The sequence below is a fragment of the Molothrus ater genome, chromosome 14 (genome assembly GCF_012460135.2).
Source record: "Molothrus ater isolate BHLD 08-10-18 breed brown headed cowbird chromosome 14, BPBGC_Mater_1.1, whole genome shotgun sequence".
Taxonomy (NCBI): Eukaryota; Metazoa; Chordata; class Aves; order Passeriformes; family Icteridae; genus Molothrus; species Molothrus ater.
The window spans coordinates 9,837,731-9,851,903 of record NC_050491.2 but is presented as its reverse complement, the minus strand read 5'-3'; the positions used below and the strand labels follow the sequence as shown (position 1 = coordinate 9,851,903).

Here is a 14,173-nt window from a genome sequence, read left to right as displayed (position 1 = left end):
CAGGAACTGAACAATCATGTGTCATGTGAACAATCAGCTCTCTGCACTCCATCAGAAAATGACTTTGGACCCCAAGGTGATAGACACTATTTTAACAATGTCTTTATAAAATAGCCAAGGCTTCCTGGCCTGAAGAATGACATACCTGAATGTACACTGTAGCTACAATACACAAGGAGTTTTTGCCCCGTTGCCATTAAAATATTCTTAGATAATTATTATAAATTTAATTTTCTTTAAACATATTTACGCAATTTACGCAAATGTCCTTAAGGAGGGCAGTGACTGGGAGACCCTTACATGTCTACAGATATTACCCTTGCAACAATACACACAACCAAAACCCTTAAAAATGCATTATGTAGGGAAGTTCTCATGGGTTTGACTTCTACCAATAACAATTGCCTATTTTCAGAGGAAGTTAAAATTCACAGACTCTGCTGCATAAATATTTTGAAATGATAGCTATTTTTGTACAACACTTACCATGACAACAAAAGATATTATAAATATCTGCCTTTTAGGGACTGATGCAGCACATTTTACACAATAGTTGCTCTGAAATTCACTGAAGGACAAAACCTCTAGTTCTATTGCTCTTTTGTACCCTTGCTCTTACAATTCTCATTTGTGAGGAAACAGAAGGTCACTCTAACACAAGAGCCCTCCTTTAAACCATGGTGGTATGGATAATTTGTGAGAGTTTCATCTTTGGATTCAGCTTAGCAAATTAAAAATGTAAGATTTTCCTATGTCATTCCTGTTCTGTTCATCTGGGCTACTTTTCCACCTCCACTGCAGCATCCACCAACAGAATTCTCCCACAGCTCCTCTACCTCAGAGTCCTCTTTTACAAAGGGTTATTTTAGACTACAAGCCTTCCAAAGTCAGAATATCCATCTTGACATTTTCTTGAATACAGACTGCTCATGAACGACCTTTCCATCCTATACCCCGTCAGTTGTTTCAGCATGGTTCTTAACCCTGTTCAGTACATTGAGTTCTGTGCAGGTGAGAAGGCTGAGATGTAAAAGAGGAATGCAGGCATTTAACTATAAATATACACCCTTAAACCCCTTGCTTACCCTACTTAATTCAAAGGTCCTTGAACCACTTCAGCACCTGAGTTGCTACTGAAATCCCATTTACCAGGTTTTGCTCCTAGATAATGATAGCAGCTTTATGTTAAGAGCTCTACTTTTGCAATCTGCAGGACCTTGCACCAGTGCTGCCCAAGGATCCTAAGGAGCATCCCTCCCCTGTAGAGGCACAATGCCATGCAGACAGAGAGGAAAGGCTCTGTCAGCCTCCAGAGTGGAGGATAAACAGAGCCATTTTGCCATCACCAGAGCAATTTGGGTCCCTCCCTCCTGGGTAAGCCAAGAGTTTCTGAGACAGAAGCATCCAAAACTGGGTCTGTGGATTCCACCCTGTTGAAAAAGTAATAGCTTGCTGTGAATTAGACTAGGATTTACAAAAGCTGACTTAACTAAATTGCATTTACATTGGAATGAGGAGTATTTCCATAAATTGCTGAATGAGGTGCAGACAGCAATAGATTAAGAAACTTAATTTTCAGGAAGAAAAAGGAAAGGAAAGGGCCATTAATTTTGGCATATCTGCAAAATAAGCAGCAATCAGTTGAAAACCACCCCATGTTTCCTCATTGTATATCTCATACCCTTGACTTATCCTATTTCTTAAATCAATAAATTACTACATCAAGTATTTTTGGTTCCCTGAGGACTGATTTAAACATGAAGGATAATTAATTTTTATTAGAGTGCTTCTTCACTGTCTTAAATTTCTCGTGTTTTAAATTCTGCAGCAACACATATTAAGTGTTCCAATCTTTAACTAGTATGTTTTTAATAGAAACCTTGCTCACCAGATATGTTTTTGCAAACTCTTGTAACTCTACAGGAGATACAAATCAAACTAGTCACACATTGTTTTTTCTCCTCAATGAAATATACAGTAGTAGGGAAGAGTCTTTCTACAATGTCAGACAATGTACAGCAGGGGAACTTCAATCATCCTTTTAATTAGCAGAGCAGTACCAGGCAAAGCTCCTCACAAATTACAGAAAGAGGACAGTTAGATGAAATTAAGCAAGTCCATCATTTCTTAAGAACAAAACAGCGAAGGACGTTTCCAGTATAATTAAAAAGTTCTCGAGATTTGTCTAAAATAGGGAGCAGAGTGGCAGCACCAATGTGCAACTGAGCAGTCTACAGAAAATGCACGACATTTCATCATGTATTGAGGAAATTTCAAGGCTATTTTCACTACTGCAAGCTCTTTGTAGCCAACATCCGTGTCCTTGGTAAATGAGAACGACTGACACCCATACACTGCAATTCCCTAAACCTGAAGAGTTTCTGATTACGATGAAATGGGTTCACCTAATTATTTTTTCAAGCTGCAGTTTTTGATGTTTAATTTTGAAACCTATTTGAGATTTCTTGAACTACATTAATATACTGTATTATGCCTTAATTTCTTTTTGAAGTACTTTACTGTAAAAAATGCAGACTTCTAATGATTTTTAAATTACTCCACTCTGCACATATCAATTTACAACAATTACAGCATTTTGCATTTTTCAAAGCACTTCAGTTTTAAAGACGTTTTTTGCTTCACAAGATATCGAAGGAAGAGGCTGCTGATTCATTTTTACCCTTTGTAAAATTACCACCAATCTTGCTAGGAGAGCTTAACCAAAAATAGATATGCTAAATATATACCATCTCCATATAATCATTTTAGGATGAATGTTTTTGTGACTAAGAACTGCCAGTATTCTTTTCCCAATCATAATTAGGTTGCTTCAGTGATATAAATGGATTCAGCAGAATTATGACAAATGTCCTGGAGTAAGGGGACAGAAACTGGCCTACTTTGTCTGAATAGAGTCTAAAGAAATGAATGCAGGACAGGATGTCAGAGGCATCAGCTCTGTCACAGATTTCTCAGTCTATAATATTTTAGGCACAGTGCTGCAATTAATTAGTGACTCAGGGCTGGATTCTCACCTAAAACACACTGAGACTGCACTGCTGGTATCACTGCAGTTACACTAATTTATGCAAGGCTGTGCCCCCCTGAACAACTCTGTCATCCATTTTCTCTTGATTTCTCTCCCTTAATCTCAAGGCTCCATGTTAAAGGTGTCAATCTGAGAACAGAAGATGAGCTTTTTTGTTCAGTTGATGCTGCACCTTCAATTAGCCAGAGCTTGCCTTCTACCTGACAGGAGCAGTCAGCACCACGTGTTTGATTTTCTCTTTCTGAAAAGCACTGCCTAGACACCTCAAGGGGAGATGACTCATTAACATCAAGGCATTTTGGGTGACAGCCTATAAACAAAGCAACAAAGATCCATAGACAGTAAGTAGAAAGATGACTATACTGAAGTCCTGGTGATATTAAAATAGTGCAATATCAGTCTTCCATCCTACTGACTGTGTCATTTATCAGTAGATCACACCCCTACTGCCCAGGTCAGCTGAGATGTATGCTGAAGGTCTCACTGATAATGGATTTTCACAAACTATCATAACAGGGTTCAGCATGGTATAAAAATACTGAGACTCTGAAATACTCCAAGGATGACCTTTTTCAGTCCAGGTGACTTTCACAAAACATATAATCAGTCTGACTTGGAACAAAGTATGAAATTTCTGTTCTCCACATCTCGTAGAGGCAGGGGAAGACTAAATGAGAAATGGAACTCAGCCTCTTGTGCATTTCTCTTGGGCACATCTACTGTCAGATGGCTAAATTGGTAATGGCTGAACGTCTTCAAGCACTTTGGTGTGACTTGCCAAAGGATGACCAAACTAGGGAAAAACCCTAAAATTAAATGGGCAAAGTGACAAACAAGATAGCAACGAAATAATTCCAAAAGAGAATGTGTTCATCTGTGTTGTGAGCATTATAATGGATTTTTAATTTTCAGTGCTTTATATCAGAGAAACATTTGTTTTTTCACAGGCTAATTATTAGAGATGAAATCACACCTTTTTTTTAGCATGAGCTAAAGCCATTTCAATGTTTGAAGATGACATGTTTGCTCTATAGTTGATGTTACTGTTGGGAACATCTTGGATAATGTAGAGCTGTAACAGAGCTGGTGCTGTTTCTTTTTGCCTTGGAAACACTTTGAGAATCAAAATGGTGAAAGACAGCTCTTCTCAGAGATGTCTGTGGATCACTGCCTGATATCAGCTTGGCTTGAGCCTGATGCCTGTGCCTCTCTTCAGGCAAAATGCACCTAACTCCCCTTAATCCTTGCACAGTCCTGCAGAAAGCAGGACAGATGACTGTTCAAGGTACAGCAAGTAAAACAACCAAAAAAAATAAAGTTCCTGTAGAAGAAGATGCTGGATCTCTGTGTATTTCAGCATGGACCACACCACAGGTAAAGGCAGCAAGCAGCATCTGCCCAGGGCCAGTAGGAATGGAAGAATCAACCATATTACTTGAATAATGACTGCAGGCTTGGGATCCTTGCAACTGGAATTATAAACTGTGTCCCAGGTACAGCACTTGAAAGAACTTTGCTGGAATAACTCTGCATGGTTTCTCTACAAATTTCTGACACTGATATAATTTTGAAGCAGTGAAAGCCACAGCTTGTTTTTGACCTTCAGCATTAAGGCCAGTTGGCAAATTGGCACAATAGACTAATCCATCTCCCTCATGGTAAATACATATCAGTATATATCCACATAGAACACTTTGATCTTGTCCGTATAATAAACCAAAGACAGACAGAAGGTACTTTTAAAATTTCTTCTCCTGATCACATATGGCTGTCAAAAAGACACAACAATGTTGTTTTGATTGGTGTAGCTAAAAATCTGCCAGAATCCTTCCAGAGTGAAGTTCAGTTGATGCTGCCTAAAGAAAGCAGAAGACTCAGAGGCATATTACCTGTGTGTTTCTAGTTAGCTGATAGGAAGAGCCTTTACAAAGATGCTCATAAGGGCAAGGCAAAGCTTAAACAAAAACCACGTCATCTCTGGGGGAGGTAAATTGAAATCTGAGCTAACAAGTGAAAATGACTTCTCATGGAAGTTCAATATCGTAGGGTGGAAAGAAGCCAAATATATCTGAAACAGATATCCAGCCAAGGATATTGAGAGGATGGATCTTAACAGAGCTGAACAAAAATGCAGCCTGTGTCCTACAAGTAGTATAGGATTAGCAATACTAAGTGTCAGAACAACTTTCAAGCCATATTGAACTGCTTTTATTGAGAACCAATTTAAACACAATGAAAGCATATCCTGACAGCTGCTTTGGAGTTCTGCAAGAGGATTTTCTGGCCCCCAAGGGATGGGAAATTGTGTGGCAATAACTTTAAAATCGAAGAAGTATCTGGAGGTGGTGCAGTGATATTGGGTTGTGCCAGTACACAGGTCAGAGCAGAGATCAGGCTGGACACTGGAAAGGACTTCAAATAATTTGCCAGTCTTTCACCTCACAGAAAGAAATATGATTGCAAGACTTAGCACCTATTCAAACTAGGAGTGGAAGGTGCACTTCTTAGCAGAGAGGGCCAGATACAATTGAAACAATTTATCTAGGAAATGGTAGATTACCCTTCATTTTCTGTCTCTGTGTGAAGCTTCACTTTCAAAAAACTAAACGGAAACTATGAGTGTCAAGCAAAAACTGAAGGATGACTGTTATTTTTTGGTAACACAGAAAATCAAACAACATGAACAACATGGTCTTTTCCAGCCTCAAAAAAATCCATGAATGATTCCAGAGCTCAGGCTGGGCCTCCAAACATTGGCAATTCTTAAGGATATGCACAGATCACAGTTACTTTCATCTCCTTCCACCCATACTGATTCTTGTCTTTCCCCAGTCTGCCACTTTTAAAGTTTATATTGTTTGAAGAGCTAGAGATGGGTAGATAGGGGAAGGTATCATAGAGTTGGCTCATCCTTCTTCAGGTTGGGCCACACTGTATTGGGACCAATATATTCAAAAACATTCTAGAACCTTTGCTATTTCTGCCTTTTTAAGTCTGCCAAGATATACTAATTTCTATTTTAAAAATATCATAAAACTAAATATAATGTATCCCTGTGTTTTGAAAGTATTTGCAATTTGCTGCGGAACACAGAAATCCTCAAGGCAAGACCCTATATTCTTCAAGGTGCTACAGAAAGGCAACTTTTCACAGCACTGAGAATGATGTGGTACAGAGACAGCAAAGCTGCAAGAGTTTGAGGCAGGCTGAGAGACTGCTGGCTTCTCAGCTGCAAAGCTCTGCTGTTGGCTGACTCCAGACAAGCAGTCTGTGCCTTTACCATTTCATCCTCTTCATTGCACAGAACCTCATAACTTTCTCCATTCACATGTGACAACTCCTTTATTGTGACCTTGTTACTCTTCTTATGTTTCCTTACTAAATTCATTTGGTGTTTTCCTTACTCACTAAAATCAAGTTTTATTTTCAACATGTACAGCAATCACTGATCCTAGGAAGAGCATCTCAGGCACAAATGAACATCTATACTTCAGTCTAACACTCAGCATATTGCCAAGAGCATCCTTAATCTAGTCTAACACCTAAGAAGAAACATATTTGAAAGGAGAAGTCTGAAGCATCTGGCTATACTGCCTGTTGGTAGTTGGAAAAGCATCCTTTGATAACTCAGGATACACTAGGGGTGAAGAGAGGTATTTTCTCTACTGATTGAGGTAAAGAGGTTTCCTTCCAAAACTGATCAAAACAGCACTGGAGGTTATTTATTAGCCTTTTGATTCCTTAATTAATATCTAACTGCCCCATGCAGCTGACACAACAGACCCATCTGAGACTAACATTGCTTTTTGAGCTACAATAACATTTTATTAAAACATAATTAGTTTGCAATATTTTTGAGTAAAAAATTAGTAGATACCTCTCTTAATTATTTGCTTCATCAGTGGAAATATTACTATAATACTAAGCTTCAGAGAGTATTTTTAATATGTAATAAAATACAGGATAAAAATGCAAGCAACTAGGCTTTTGCTGAAAACCAATAAAAAGTCAATTCTTATCAAAGCAGGTGCCATATCTGACAGTGTCAGACTGAAATTGCACGCATTAATTTGGGAGTGTAGAATGAATGCAAGGTCCTTGTAACAAACACTGAAAATTATTAGCAGGTCAATATTTTGTTGCTTAAAAATTCATCATGTAGAGGAGCATTTTATAAGTCCCTACTTACAGACCATAATCACACACTTTGAAGAGCTCTGCAGAAATTTATACTGTTCCAAGTGCTCTTCTGAATGATGATTTCTAAGAAAAATTGGTGACTTGGACCACTGGCTGTATTCCACAGTATTCAGCAGATCTGTCACTTGCATCTATTCTCTACTGGGATGTGCTACTTATCATCTGAGATTCTGGCTCTGTGGGCTCTATAGGGGAAAAATAGTAGTACATACACTGGTAATGACATGCTCCATTACAGAGCAAAATGTGCAGAGTGCATTTATTTCAGAAAAACGAAATGTAAATGTATAACGTATGTAGGAAATCTATTTCAACTCTTAATCTTAATCCAGTTTAGGGGGATCAAACCTCGATGGTCCTTTGAGGAGGAAGAGAGTTTTTATCCCAGCGTGAGAGAATTATGGTCTTTTTTGTTTAAAGATTTTTTTCTTGACAGAGCTTTCTTACTCATCAGTCATTGTGTTTGGAATTTTTTTAAACATCTTCCCCATCTCTCTTGGAACTGTGGATTCCCTGATTGCATGAGCCTGACAGGTGCTCAGCAGCTCAGGTGAGAGTCACATTTGCCCCCAGTGCATGCCACGAGGCATCTGCCCTCTTGCAGGACTACTGTTCTCAGTGTCACGCCACCAGACAGAAACATTTTTGTCACAGAGAAAATACATTTCTTATCCTTGGCAACTGAAAGCCAGTTGCTGACAGCCATGAAGTGCCATGCCACAGTACTCATGGCTCATCCCTATCTTGGTTTTTTAAATTCCTATTAGCACAGCAACAGCAACTACTTTCTTTCATGCCTCCAGCAGAAAGCGCAGGCAATGCTGATACAGCCAAGTCTCATCATACCTGTGGAGCAGTCTGGTCCTGTCCACTGTGGCTCACAGCTGCAGAGTCCTGTGTCCAGCAGGAAGGTGCCATGGCCTGAGCACTGCTCCTGGCACACGGGCAGCGCAGTCTCGCAGTTGACCCCGCCCCAGCCCGTGGAGCAGTGGCATTCCCCTTGCACGCACACGCCGTGCCCAGAGCACATGGGGTCCAGGCAGTCCTCTGGAAAGCAGGGAGAATACAACTTAGAGCACGAAACTCACACCTTTACAGTTATTTACTAGTGAAATACAACAGGGATTTAGATTAATTTGATGATTTTTTTGGTGCAAATACTCAACTGAAACAATGTTAGGAAACACAAGGGAAAAAGAGTCTGTTAACATCTGTGCAGAAGTATAAGTAAAAAACAAGGGAAAAAGCAAGCACATAGACTGTTAGAGGCCAGATGAATCTCTTGTTGTGGATTTTGTCTTATTTTTAAAACACAGATTCCCAGGACAGATCTAGTGGTCTAAGTTGGGGAGGTCTGTGCTTCAGTAGTAGGGCTGGGAAACAGCTGGAGCAATTAATAGTTAATTCTGTAATTGTGCTTTGTATTTCCATTTGGGTATTAGTGCACTGTGTTTTATTTACATCTGGGAAAAGAAAGATTTATTCTTTCACCTGCCTGTGAAAAGCTATCTCTACAGCTGAAAATCTGCTACAAAAAAAAAGGTTATCCGCTAAGATTGAGTAGTGAATCTCTGACTCAGTGCTTGCTGTAAAAAAAAAATTCCCATACACATAAAAAATATGTGCTGGGCAATTGCAGGTAATGAACAGCTTCATAAAAGTCATAATGTACTGATGAACAATTTGCAAACAAAGAACTAAATTTGTTCTCAATTTGGATTAAACTATTCCTAGTGAAAAATTCAGGAGCTCTGTAGAGAATTTAAATCAGCTGGTTAGTGCTGTATGAGCAGCATATTCTTTCACAAAGCCCCAGCACTGCTTTAACAAGACAGGTTTTAAGCAGGAAGCAGCCAGCCTTCCCTGGAGGCTGCAGGAAGACTGTGGAGCTGAAGGATCTGTGGGGTCTGAATATGGGAAACAATTAGCCAGAAGCCCATTGATGTTATACTGTGCTTCAGACTGATGTTAAAGAGACACTGTGAAAGTTCTGCTAGGTGTTTCTCAAGTATCAGCACAAGTACTGTTTTAATAATTAAACTGTAAACTTAACAACAGTATCCTGTGTTACAGGAATGAAAAGATGTTTTCTGCTCCAGGAAGGGAAGGCTAAATACTTCAGACATAGAAATTAATGGCCTCCAGTTTATAGGACATTTCAATCTAAAAATAAAGAAGTACAGCTTTATCTTTTGAACTGCTTTGCCACCAATTCAACATTTTGTTTCAGGATTTATTCTGTACCTTTTTAAGTCTTCCAGGCTTGTGCACAGTGTAATCTGAGAGAGGGAATCAAGTGTTTCTGGACAATGCACATCTTGCTAAGCATAGGACAAAAATACACAGCAATTTTCCCTCATCCTGAGACAGCTCTTTATTTTGCTGATATTTTAAAATTAATAGAATGACTCCATTTTAGGAATGATAATCTGGCAGGACAAATTCAAGGGACCCCCAGAGCAATGAATACATGGAGTTACTGGTGCTCCCTGGATAGTACATCTGTTGCTGTGTCTGTTAACAGCACTGCTATAAGACTAAATCTTGTTTACATATAATAAAATAATCTTAATTCCTTACAGAATTCCTTAACTACTGCACAAGCTATGTTTTACAATACAAACTGAACAGTCATATCAAGGACACACTGTTACAATAAAACCCCACCATACTTGGTTACACAGGTTTGTTTCATCCACCATATTTCAGTATTTCTACATAATTACACCTTATTTTATAATTTAAATAAGTTTCTTACTGTAAAAATCTAATGTTTTCCCAGTCTCAGTTTCAATAGCTGTCTGAGTACATTTATGTCAGTTTTTCCCCTAACCATTTTGCAGGATCTCATTATGGCAAGAAACAAAGCAACTAAAAACAGCAGTCAGCCTCTCACCAGCCACAGGCTTGCTCAGCATCATGGCCTCACTGAGGAAATCTGTGTATTACTTGCTTTTTCCCATTTGGGTTTTCTTGGTTTCTGAAACTACCAACAATTGACTATGTCAGAAGCATTTTCTTGATCCTCCCTTTAAAAACCATTCCAGGTATGTCAAATCTATCAAATTCATCCTGGACATTTTTCTGACTAGAGAATTCAAGCAACATAAAAAGCCTCCAGTGTGTGCTACTCAAAAGAATTACTGAAAATCTCTATAGCAGGACACACAAAGTATGCTGTCAGAAGCTCCAGGCTAAGGGGACTAGTGAAAAATCATCAAATCAGGGAAAGCAAGAGGAAGACTTCTGCTTTCTGAGGCTATACACAAGGGAAAAAAGTCAAAGCTGATGAGCAATCTCAGACATGCTGAGGGAAACAACAACTGCTTCTGTTTATAGATGAGGGTAGAGACACATCAGTACCATAACCAGCAAAAACACAATACCTTCTTCTCACAGAATTTCCCACTTTTTGTTAGCCAAGCCTTAAAGGATGCCAGTTTAATGCTGTGAGCAAAGGCTCCCAGTAAAAATGACATATGACAATAGAATTACACAATATGTTCTGGTAAACTAACCTGTTTGCTGCCCTTTCAGCTTTATATTGTCAGAACAATCTAAGATGTAACAGAATGAAAAAGGGAAAAGCTGATTACAGTTGCCTGATTGCTTTGGAGAACTAACACATCTTGTTTTGTTTAAACGATCTTCTGACTGCCTTACCCTGAGCTTTTGGCCAAATAAAAAGAAATAATTTTATCTTTTCAATTAAAAATGTGAACTTAATGTCATCAGTTCACAGGACTGTTACCAGGACACGAATACCTTTACCTTTGAGAAACTTCTATTTAACATTACTTTCTGTGAGATGGTAAAGGTAGGTTTGAGCAAAAATAGTTCTGCTTCACAGAAAACTGATCACATCCATGTTTTAACTACCTCAAACCAGGCGGAAATTAAAGACAAAAATCAAACCCCCCTGACTACAGAGAAGGAAATTTCACAAACCTTCCTCACAAATCTCTCCTTTGTATCCAGGGACACAGATGCAAACGCCCATGATGCAGGTACCATGGCCAAAGCAGGTTGGATCAATACACTGCTCTTCTGGAACATCACACTCTGGACCTTTCCAGCCATTTCGACACACACAGTGACCTTTCTCATATTCTCCATTTCCACTGCATAGCACTGGACAGGAATCTGAAGAAGGCAGTTTGACCTTTTTAATGTATTTACATACTTACATAGATTAACATTTATTGCATTTATCGTTCTGTAAAATTACTTTTCCACTCCAGCTCCTCAATTCTTCATTTGGTTCAAGGGTTGTCACAGAATGAAATCTTTGAACTAGGCAGTGCAGCAGTAATACAATGTCCTTGTCTCCTCAGTCTGCCTCTCTTGTATACCTTCATTTTGACCAGAAATGGGATATCTTAAAAGATAAAACCAACTCTCCCCTTGACTGGCCTCTGCAGAAAATTTGCAAGGGTGCCTGATTTTCAGTAAGATTAATATTTATTTCCTGTGAAGTGAAGCAAGATCTTGCCTTTTTCTTCTAGGAAGCCTTAGTATCATTGAAATTGTAGCCATTGCTGATCTGTATGTAAACCAGCAATGTGGAAGCTTACTTTTACAATCCAGTATCAATTTCTGAGCCAACCGAGTCTTAAAAATATAAACCCTACATTTGAGGAGACATTGAGAAATCATGAGAACTTCTGGACATCACATGCAGCGGATAATGGATAATACTGACAGAAATATCTGAAACAGAAGTAAGCTCACTTAACATGCTTTTTTGCCTTAATGCTGGAAAACTGTCTCTAAGCTGCTTTAGGTTTCTTATTTGCACCCTATTCAAGTTAAGACTACAGAAGCATTTGATTTACTTATGTTTTCTCCAAAGTGAAACTGTTTGTCACTTTTAAGTAGCAGAAAACATTATGCTATGCTAACCACCTATTAAAAATGTATTTTACAATTACAGACAGGATGCAAAGGTGGATGGAGGAACCTATTAAATTTGAAAGTCAGGGAGGGAGAAGTGGTTGATCCGTGTTAACTCAAGTACAGCATAAAGAAACTTTCCACATGTGTGTTGTACTGTATCTGCCATCTGGCTGGAAAAAGGAATTTAATCTCCTTTAATCACTTTGAATCTTTGCAAGCCCAGCAGTCACACACCATAATCATGATCCCTGTCATGCACCATGGGTCAGTTAATATGAGATTACCTTTTGCACAATCAGGACCAAGGAATCCTGGGAAGCAGTGGCAGTGGCCTGAGATACATTCTCCATTCCCATTGCAATTAGTAGAGCAGTCATCCAGGATTTCTGTTTATTCAGGCAATTGTGCACAAAGAAAAACATAAATTGGTTGAATTTGAAATGAATGGCATCTTCACCTCACTCTGCAGGACACATCGTAACATACAAATAGGTGCAGAAGCAGTAAAAAGCCCATTTTCATTCATAGGGAGCATAAAACAAAACTCCTGTTCAAGCAGCTTACAAATATTTATTAGATTTTTTCTTGATAGCTTTGAGATAACAGGTGCATCATTTATATTACAACAAAAAGCTTTTAAACTAAGTGTTCATGTAAAATTTACCACCATTAAAAGCACTGCAGGAACCTGAGTATTTGCTGAAAAATGTCCACCTTAAACACTTTCTTTTCTTGCTGAAGTAATTTGTTTGAAACCTGTTTATAGAGTAAATTGCCTTCTATCGTGTTCATTTGAACCATGTGAATTGAATCCCTTAGAGAAGGGCAGGATTTCCACTTCTATACAATCAGATAAACAAAAAAATAATCTTTTGTACAGTGATGAAATTCAATGTGATAAAGAACTAAGAACTAGGTTTGAAGGGAAAAACACCCACCTACAGTTCTGATCATAAACTTGCCCATGTTTTATCTCACAGCTTTAGATATTAAGCCACTTAAACTCACATCTGAGGACAGGCCCCTATCTGTACACAGATTAGCTGGCTCCAATTTACACATGTATTTCCGACAGTGGATTCACTGATTTCTATGGATTTTCCATAAAGAATATGAAGTAAATTCAAGCTAAGATGGTCCTGTGTGGAGTAGGTGACTGTCAGACCAGCTCCAGGACTGAGGGGCTCTGCAGCCCAGGCAGGTGCTGGGTGGGAGAGAGGCTCTGGAGCCAGGGGAGCTGGGACTGTCCAGTAGCCACATCCACTAAGAGACGTGGTAAAGTACCTCTGGCTATAGGAAAATGGGAAACTTGACACCTTTCCCACAAAATATTTGAGGAGAAAAAAGAAAAATCAGACATACAATTAATAAAAATAACTGATATAAGTATATTTTGATCATAATTATGGACACTCAGATAAGGATTAGCTCCTCTTGAAAGCTCCTATGGTTATATGAATTCATTCTTTTCAGGCTATCAGTTTTTACCAAAGAACAGACATTTGATATGCACCTATTCACCAGATATCCACAACCTGTACACAGATGTCTGTTTCAAAGTTAAAAACTAGCTCATTTATAGAATGAAGATTTTTTCTCAGAAATGCTGGTCATTACTAATTTGGTTATATTAGTTATATAATAGTTATATTACTGTTCATTATCAACTCTTTTATTGCTCTATGTGTGCACTTGCCTGCCTTCTCTCAGTTTTCCTAGAATCACATGGCAAATGATCCCTACACTGACGTGAAGTGAAGAATGAATGGTTTGAGAGGTTACTTCCCCTCTGTGCAATGCCCACTTTGGGCTGCCCTTTCTTTAGTTAACAGAAGTACTTGAAGCATGTCACATTTTGCATGCAATTTACCCTCCTCAGGAAAGTCTGATCAGAATTTCAGTAAAAATCAATTTTGTACATAACTAACATGGAGCATCTTGAAATAGAATCTGACAGATGCTGATGAGGGGCATGGCTGGTTCTCAGGAGCATTTGGCAGAGATCCAGCCAAGCTCTTGCTCTGTTCT

At 38.7% G+C, this 14,173-nt stretch overlaps 1 protein-coding gene across 2 annotated transcripts in view; it reads right to left on the bottom strand.

Annotated features, from left to right (window-relative positions):
- Window positions 1-14,173, bottom strand: part of TENM1 (teneurin transmembrane protein 1) — a 661,862-nt gene that overhangs the window by 110,653 nt on the left and 537,036 nt on the right. For both annotated transcript variants that reach the window (XM_036401914.1, XM_036401915.2), the window contains 3 exons: window positions 12,430-12,531; window positions 11,198-11,392; window positions 8,096-8,296 (listed from right to left, as the gene is read on the bottom strand). In XM_036401914.1, the coding sequence (XP_036257807.1) occupies window positions 8,096-8,296; window positions 11,198-11,392; window positions 12,430-12,531 (498 nt within the window). The remainder of the gene's footprint in view (window positions 1-8,095; window positions 8,297-11,197; window positions 11,393-12,429; window positions 12,532-14,173) is intronic.